The sequence below is a fragment of the Octopus sinensis genome, linkage group LG1, assembly GCF_006345805.1.
Source record: "Octopus sinensis linkage group LG1, ASM634580v1, whole genome shotgun sequence".
Lineage (NCBI taxonomy): Eukaryota > Metazoa > Mollusca > Cephalopoda > Octopoda > Octopodidae > Octopus > Octopus sinensis.
Genome location: NC_042997.1, coordinates 50,498,025 through 50,508,024, shown reverse-complemented (window position 1 = coordinate 50,508,024; position 10,000 = coordinate 50,498,025). Strand labels below are relative to the sequence as shown.

Sequence of the window (10,000 nt, the reverse complement as noted above, 5' to 3'; positions counted from 1 at the left end):
AAATTTACCGATATTCTTTAGAATATGTTGTAAATTAATCAGCTGGTTTATTGATGGTTACAACAGTTGTTCACAAATTTAAGTTATAATTGGATATACTAAAGAATATTAATTGTATTTTTAAATTTTTTTTTTTTTTCAAATTTTTGAATATTGTATTTAAATATCATTTAAATGTTTCTGAACACAAGAGGGCATTAGAGAAACAATATAGCCACCAAGAAAGTAAAAAAATAAAATAAAATTAAAAAAAACAACAGATTCAGACATTTTAACAATACTATAAAAAAATAAATTAACAAACCATGTTTTTTTTTCATCAAAAGTAAAATCGACAATTAAAAAAAATAATAGTTGGAAGATTAATATTAAAAAAAAAAAAAGATAGTAAAAAATAAAATAGAAATAAACCTGCTCCATAACTAGCAGAATTAGCAGATAAGATTACAAGATAAAAAATACACAGGACATTTTAGAGAAAACATCTGGTTAATAAAGCTGAGACATTGTTTGTGAAATACTGGTTTACACACAATCACACACATATACATATATATATATATACATATATACACTAACATACACATGTATAAAAATGCACAAATTTACTGATATATACATACATATATATATATATATATATCACACACACACATATATATATATCCATATACATAAATACATATATGTATATATACATAAACATAAATACACATGTATGCATACATATACATACATACACATATATGTATACATACGTATATATAAATATATATACATAATATATATATACATACATATATATACATACATTCACATATATATATATATATATACATACATACATTCACATATATATATATATATATACATACATACATTCACATATATATATATACATATATATATACATATATATATGCACATATATATATATTATATTATATATATAATATATATAATATATATACATACATTCATATATATATAGTTGATTGTTTCAAGATACCCAGATCTGTGAGATATTTCAAAATAACTATAATTAAATATTAAACAAGGTACCCATCTCTGGCTTCCTTTCCTCTCGATTTCAACAAATATAAGATATCTGTGTTATTTTTTTTGGCTTTTTATTTTTTACATTTTAAAATTTTGAAAATTTCATTTTAAAAATTAAACAGTTGAAAATACAAAATCTGACAACATTTTAAGAAATGTATACATATATATATATATATATAATATATATATATATATATATATATATATATATAATATATATAAATATGCTTTCTATAGCTATAAGTATCGAAGTTTGTTGTGTGAGGAAATTATATAGTCAGTAATAACCCACAAAATCCTACATCCTTAATTCAAGTCACCATCACCCATACATTCCCGCATATATATATATACATATATATATGCACATATATATATATATACATATATGTATAAGCATATATTGATTCATGCATACATACATTACAGATACATACAGATATAAATATATATATATATATATATATATATATATGTACGTATGTATGCATACATACATACATACACACACACACATAAATTGATTGAATTTATACTAATTTGAAATTTAGAGCATGGTAAAAAAGATATATTCGTTTTAAGTGATGTTTACTTTTTAGATTTTATTTCTTCCTTTTTCTTAAAGAAAAAATTACATATAAACATTTTTCAAATAAGTTTTTTTGTTTTTTAAATTTCGTGATATTTTTTCCATCCTGTCTTCTTGATCACATTATGCCTTATTTCCAAGCATATATTTTAAGTAACAGTGTGTGTATTTGTATGTGTGTGTATGTGTATATATATATATATATATATATATATATATATATATATATATCTAATACTGTAATAGTGTGCTTCATTTTAAACCATATTCAATAAATCTAAATGATTACTAAATGATATTCATGACAGTTTTTAGAACCTATAATTAAAACCGTTAGTGGGATTGACAAAACTTCTTGTACAAGGTCATGTTAACTTGCTGTTTTGTTTCCAAGTCATCCCATACTTGAAGAAGGATAAGCTTTGCAAGTTGGCCTTACTCTCAGTTATACCACATGAAGATGAGATCATCTGTAGTGCATTAAATATGCAATGAACGAGATATTTCATGAGTTATAGAACATTCTATTAAGATTTAAACCTGAGTCTTTTTTAGTTTTCCTGGTAGTTCTACTATTAATAACATAATTGAGACATACTTGATGTATGTGTATGTCATTTACCAAACATGTATAGGTTTAAACATGTATGTTTGTCACTAATATATATATATATTTTTGGTATTAATACCATTTGTGTCACTAAAATTTATTTTTTATGTTAAAATACATTTGAATTTAAATATGTTTTAGCACATGTTAAAATACATAGTAATTTATATATGTTTAAATATATGTTAAAATAAATTGCAATTAAAAGTAATTTCTTTCATCTAGGACCTTTTACTAGGACCTTTTACTAAAATAGGTTTTAAAAAATTTACTGTCAATTCAATTGACTTTATAGGAATGAAAAGCAAGTCAATCCTAACAGAATGGCAGGGTGCCAAACTAGACACAATAAAGCAATTATTTTGACTATGCGTTTAGTCCATTGATATGTTATCAGCTTTAATTGATCAATACACATACATACAAACATGTGTGTGTGTGTATATATATATATATATATATATATATATATTCCAGCTCAGTATATTAACACTATAATTTATAATCAATGCAACATCAATCATCTTTCACATAACCTTCTGCAATAGTATCACCATAGAGGAATGGAAGCTAAAAATATGGAAATTTATAAATATCAACAAAAATAGAATTTTTTTCAGCATATATATATATATTTTAACTCCTTTTCACTGATACAACTTAAATAAATGCCTCAGATTTACACACAGATACTTACACACATGTGTATGCAAGAATTAGTATGCATACATTGTTCGGCATACACGAATACGAACACACACTGCCCTTACATATAGCTTTCAAAGAAAGTGAGCTGAATACAATTTTAAAAATAAGAATAAATGTTAGGTTAAAAAGTCAAATGATAAAATTCTGCCGTTTTAAGAATATACATATTTTGAAAATAATATAATAAAAAGTATGGAAAAATAAAAGAAAAAGACTATTTGTTTCCAAAAACAATTTTGGCCAACAAAATAAAATACCCTTTATATGAAAAGGAACAGCTGGTTGCAGTAATTAAAAAATATATATATATTTAATCTCTTGGATTTTTTTAAATATTTTTTTCCATATATTTTTAAACAATGAATTTAAGGGAATATCTAGGTAGAAAATACTGCTGGTTGATATTGATATTATACAGGGTTAATGTTAGGGGAAATATTGGCTATGAATCATTTTTTTTAATCTTTTTTTTTCTTTTTTGAAAGTTGCTGTTGTATTCTTCAAAAAAAATGTACATTGGATTCACATACGAAATGGATGTGATAAAAGTGGCATAGCCACATCAAAAGCCTCACAACATGCATAGAAAAATCTAAACTAGAGCTAGCAATATATTACAGATCTTTGGGAAGGTAAACAGAAAAAAAACCCTACACCAAGAACTGACTTTATGAAATTGCTCTTCAAAAGATGAAAGAAAACTATCCCAAAGATTGGATCAAATAAAGTTTAGCCAAATTGATATGCAAAAAAAACTAAAAAAAATTTTTTATAGTCAACCTGAATATAAAATAGAAAGGGGCAAAAAAAATCAATATTGTGGAGGGAGTGAAGATAAAAATTGTTGATGATAATGCAGTTATTCTTCATGATATATATATATATATATATATATATATACATGATTTCTTTTATCTGCCTCATCTTTTGTTTAAAAATGTTCAAATTTAAGTAAAATTCATTCTCTTCCCTACCCAGATTCATGGAGGAAGAAGGAGAGATAAGCAAAAATATAAGACTGAACAGATTCATTCTCACAGTATTTTTTAATATTGTGAGTTATAATAAATATATTTTTGGTACTCTCTGCATGAACCACAGAATCAAAGTAAGATTGTGACTTAATGTTCAGTCTTTTTATATACATATGCATGTGCAGGCTATATATATATATATATATATATATGCATACATACACATCTTCACATACATATATATGTATAGCACATTGTTATATAAATTCACATATAGGACATAGTACACAGGTTGCTAACATGTGTCTTATTTCTTTAAATTTTTTTTAAATGAATATCAATTATGCAGGTTAAATACAGTAAAATTTTTATCATCAAATAAAGTTTTGCAAAGTTATGAAAGTATTGTGGCTTCAGAATTTGACTATTTCAATATTTTCCATTATTTTTAATATACATTATTTTGGATAAATAAACAAGCATAATAGACTTGTATATTCTGTAATTATATGTATGTGTGTATGGCTTGCATGTGCTTACAAAAAGAACAAATTTTAATTTATGTATTTATGTAAACTATATTCAATACTAAAGTAGAATGGATGCAAATAAACAAGCATAAAAATGATTTTAGTCAAATAAAACTTGGTATCATTTATATTTTGTAATTTCAAAATATTATCACCTAACACACACTTACATCTATAATACATGCATGTGCGTGTGTGTGTGTCTGTGTGTGTGTGTGTGTGTATGTTAGTGTGTGTGTGTGTGTGTAAGCTTCCAATTTGAAACCATTAATAAATTTTATATTTCTTTTCTTAATATTTCATTAATTGCCAAATAGGAATTTAAAAAAAAATATATTCATCAAAATTTTGGCAATAACATTTATGTAAGCAGTAGGTGACAACATACCCAGAAGAGTATCAGTTTATGTAACTATTTATAACATGTTCTGAAGATGAAAATTACCTTTAGTTGAAACACTATTCCTGATAGATCAGGCTAGTGATCAATAATTAGAAATCAGATTTTATTTTTTTTTTATTATCTGATATAATAACAGTGAAGCCAACAGCTGTCTCCCTCTCTCAGTTTTTTTTCTACAGAAAAAATAAAAAAATAAAAAAAAACAGCAAAGAATATTTCACAGTTCACTTATTAAAGATATGAATCCTTAGTGCTTATTATATATCACTTTTTAGGCCGGTTGTTACACACGTATGCATGTGAATGAATATATATATATATATGTATGTATGTATGTATGTGTATATATATATATATATATATAATATATATATATATATATATATATTTGTATGTAGGTATGCATATTTGTTTGTTTGATAGTGTTCACATTCCAAAGCTAAGGAAAAAAAAAATATTAAAATCATTATCAGTCATTTCGTAAGGTTTAGTTTGTGTTTTATTTGTTAGACTATTGATTTCAGATACACAAAATCATTTTCTTGTTAGATTAGAAGTGCAACAGGTTGCACTCTTTCTGTTGTGTATGGTTTCAACATTTGTAAACCCTATTCTATCGCATGCATAAATACATGCTCAATGCTCACTAGTAAAAAAAAAAAAAAAAAGAACAGTAAACTAATTTGTACAAGATGTAGGAGGAATAATTTAAAGATATTTTAATGGTAAATAAAATAATTATTACAGAGAAGAAATACAAAGAATATTTTCAGCAGTTAAAAATTTAAAAAAGAAATATTTAAAGTTTTTAGTTGGCAACAAGTAAATGATGGAATTGGTTGTTATATGCAGGATTGCCTATGTTGCTCAGGGCTTCTATGAAAGACTTACGACTGTCCGGGAGTAAAGGGTTGCTAGGACTTAAAGTGTTGGGCATAAAATCAGTGAAGGGCAAGCTGCCATGAGCTGGAGACAGTTGAAAGGGGTTTGAAAGTGGTGACTGGTAAAAATCCCGAAGAGTCAAACCAGTCGATGATGGAGAGGGCAGAGGTGGTTGAGGAGATGATTGGTGTGGTTGTGTTTGAGAATTTCCTGGTTGTAAGAGAGTCTGATTGAGTTGTTGGTGGTGAGGTAGTGGAGAAGTTGCTGTCACATCATGGGAGGGTGCCGGTGAGAGCAGAGTTGACTGAGAAGCAACTATTGGTTTTTGATTCACAGATGCCATATATCTATGATGTGGATGCTGCACTTGCTGTTGTTGTGGTTGTTGATGGTGTTGCTCAAATAAAAATTCAATCCTTGGATCACGGGGAGAGAGAGATCTGGGGCGGGTGGCCAGTGTTGTACCAGGGGCTGATGAACCTGGGCTAGGGTGACCAAAACCCATGCCAACTCGAAGTGCAGAATTAGCTAAAGTTGGTGAAACACCAACTGCAGGTACACTTGGTTGGGGAGCAGGTCCAATTAGACTACCACCAGTAGGGGTCACTGGTGAAGACTGGAGGGATGAACCAGCAGCTCTTTGTCGGAAGTAGTTTCGAAATTCAATAGGAGACAATCTAGTTGGACGTTTCACCTGGCTCTTCAGTTTGGTAGAGCCAAACTTAGTCTGTGCAAATGATGAAGCTGTGAATTGTGGAGATGTCAGGTTTGGTTTGGTTAGAAAAGATGTAGGCCTCGAGGCAATGACAGGAGTAGCACTGGTGATGACAGGACTTGAAAGCTGACAAGATGGGACAGTTGCAGAAGGAGAAACTGAAGCTGCAGCAGTTGATATGTTAGTATTACTTGAATTGTTTGCATTGTTACTGGTGGTATTGTTGTTGTTGTTGTTATTATTATCATTATTATTATTACTGTTGTTATTATTATTATTATTACTGTTGTTGTTGTTATTAGATATGGACAAATTAGTTATGGCAGCAACTGTAGTAGAAACAGCTTCAGGAGATGGAGCATGAACAACAGTGAGCGTTGTTGAGCCAGGAGCCTGGTTACCAACTGTGGACATATTAGTACTTGCAGCTGAACTGAAGAGAGTAGTGGACGGGGAAGCAGCTGTACTCCAACCAGCAGGTGAAGTTGGCGATGACGGAGATAGACTTAAACTACTCAATGAAGATGATACAGAATCTATTGGCTTAAAGCACTGAGCCTCTGGGTTGAAGCCTTTGTTTGCTGCCTGTACTTCATGATCAACAGTATCGAGAAGTTCATCATCTTTCTTGTCACTATACAAAATTTTGACAGTGCCTTTCTCACTAAGACGGTATGACACTTCAGACGGATCAATCCAAAGAGTTAAATCAGCTGGTAGATAACTTCTGACTTCACCAATCTCTAAGCCGCTTCCATAAACAGCCTTCTCAATGTCAGGATCGACTTTTTCTCCATTAACTCGGATGCATCGGTAAGCTGAACCCTTATTGGGTCGCTCAGGATACCAGTGGCCATTAAATTTTGTTTTCATACGCTTTTCAAGTTCATGACCAAACATATCCACACGGCGCCGGGGAAGTTTGTTGTAAAGGTAGGAAATAATGAAGTTAAGAGCTACAGACACTTCAACATGCATGTTTTAGCTCCTAGGTAACACTGTCAAAAATTCAATGCAAAATCTTGTTTAGATTGTTGTCTGTTAGTCTTCACGTTGCTCCTTTGGCAAGTTAAGTAAACTTTTCACAAAAAGTTTTATCACGTTCTCCTGAAAATAGACAAAGAAAATAGAAAATATAGATTTTTGCAACTAAATGCGTAGAGTAAGAAGGGAAATATATGCAATCTACATCTGTTTAATAACTTCATTACACAAACATATCTACACTGTCAATTTTAAATGCAGTCTATCATACATGGGGATACATACCAGTTACATTCATATTTATGTATGCATCTGTATGTGCGCATGTGCACATGTATGAATAAATATTCATCTTAATACTCCAACATCAAATTATTTCATTGTTTTATTTTTTGTCCAACCTCATGCCAGCATAAAGAAAGAAATACTAAAATGATATGGATATGTCCACATATAGCCAAATTCAAATCCTGGAACATTCAGTATTGTCACTCAACCTGCTAGAAATAATAATTAAATTTTCCTCACAAACTAACCCGCCATCTTAAAAGAAACTCAAGGTCCATATTAGCTCATAGAGTCCTTAATGTACTCTTTTAAAAAACAGGCTGGTCACAGTTAGAATGCTTTGATCATAAACCTGCACCATTAAAATGAACCTGGTGTTAAACAACAGCAATAACCGCACATTTCCTCTTGGTTGTTATATAATTTATAATGACTTTTTTTTATTTAGAACTCAGGAGTTTAACTCTTTTTTTCTTTTCTGCTATTTTTATTTTTTGTTTCATTGAATCCTACATTTAGTTATAGATTTGAGCCAAGACTTGCAAAGTAAGCTATTGAAATATATAGTATGCTACTGATGCTGAATCGTTCAAATTAACTCAGAGCACAGAGTTCATTATTCAATGACCAATAGATATTTATATGTAGCTGACTTTTCAAATAATTTTAATGGAGTACAAGATTAAATAATTTTGAAAGAGCAACAAAAAGTAATTGCAATTTGGACTAATAGGGTTTATTATGTTGTGTCTGGGGAGAGTTATTTTCTTTTTGTACCTTATAATGTAACACACTCACCAGTAAAATGTCCACTTATTTCTTATTTTTATAAAAATAAGAAAAAATAAGAAATAAGTGGAAATTTTACCGGTGTGTGTGTTACATTATAAGGCACAAAAAGAAAATGACTCTCCCCAGACACAACTGAATGTGCTTCAACACATGAACTCATATAAAGAACCTTGCAAACCAAATCCAGAAACGAAATATAATGCGATTTAGTTTAAGAGGCTTTTGGAGATGATTCTAGCAAAGACTGAAGTGAAAGAATGCCCCATGTTCAATGATTAACAGTCAAAATTTGCATATATATTCACCAATTCAGTAAAACCAATGCCAATTTTAATGACATACACAAAGTGTCTTCAAATATGAATTAAATATCTTAATTTTTTCCCTGAAAATTTCATGATGAAAATTAAGTCTAGGCTTACCATTAAAAAATGTGGAAGGGTGACAAAAAAATTTCAGAAAGTAAATAATGGATGTGGTTGGAATAAGAGGTTTTGTGGATCTGATTTCAGCAAAGACCAAACTACAAGAATGCAACATACACATTGTGTGTAGGAGCTACCTGAATACCTGTTCTTTTTGCTGAACTCAGTAAGAACATTGGAATTCTATGTGTAAACATTCTTGGCAGAGTGACAATTCATCTGAATGTTTTTGTAGAATACAGAAGAGATTGAACAGCTCAGCCACAGAATCTCACTTAAAACTGAATATGTTCATTTCAAATATTATTTTTGTTGCCACAACTATTGTTACTAACCTTTCAATATTTTAATAATAATTTACTAAATTTTTATGTTATAATTGTTTTTTCCCAACAGGTTTTTCTTCTATTTTTTTAAAGCTAATTTGTAATACATTGCTGAAAAATGGAAAAAATTAAATAAATAATATAGATCAATAAAAATTTTTTAAATGTTCGCTATCCATTTCCTCTCATGTAAAAATTTTGGTTCTTAGGGATACTTTTAATTAAAATTTCTTTACATTCTTTACATTCAGTTATCAAAACATTATAAATCTACTAAATGCTTCTGGTAATAAATATGGTCAAGATATAAAGATAAATCATTTGAAATAGTTGCTATAATAAACATAACACACGTAGATATGACTAAGCTATTGATTTTTTGTATGACACAGAGATAATTATGATTATTTCCTGAAGATTTGATACTAGGAATCTTGTTAAACATGCAGTATAATTTTTGTGACACAGGAAAGTGATTTATCTTGTACAAACAAAACATAAAGAAATGTACAGAAATCTGATGAAGTCAGATGATGAGAACAGAACTAATAATTGCCATTAGCTAAACAACCGTAGAATGACCAAAGGGATCCGGTAAAGGATATCTGAAATGATTTTGTGTCAAAATTATTCAAATTAAAAAAAGTGGTGATGTCATTCCATCCTTACCCACCTCAGACCTTTTTAATCAATAATACCTGCTAGGAACAGA

At 29.0% G+C, this 10,000-nt stretch overlaps 1 protein-coding gene across 2 annotated transcripts in view; it reads right to left on the bottom strand.

Moving 5' to 3' along the window:
- Positions 1-5,470: 5,470 nt before the first annotated feature.
- Positions 5,471-10,000, bottom strand: part of LOC115212932 (serine/threonine-protein kinase phg2-like) — a 32,971-nt gene continuing 28,441 nt past the window's right edge. The window contains exons 1-2 of one of the 2 annotated variants that reach the window (XM_036500749.1): positions 8,523-8,534; positions 5,471-7,580 (exon numbers count right to left, since the gene is read on the bottom strand). In XM_036500749.1, coding sequence (XP_036356642.1) covers positions 5,685-7,451 — 1,767 coding nt within the window. In that variant the 5' untranslated portion in view covers positions 7,452-7,580; positions 8,523-8,534 and the 3' untranslated portion in view covers positions 5,471-5,684. Of the gene's footprint in view, positions 7,581-8,522; positions 8,535-10,000 lie in introns of those variants that run through there. The other variant, XM_029781774.2, reaches the window with a different exon arrangement.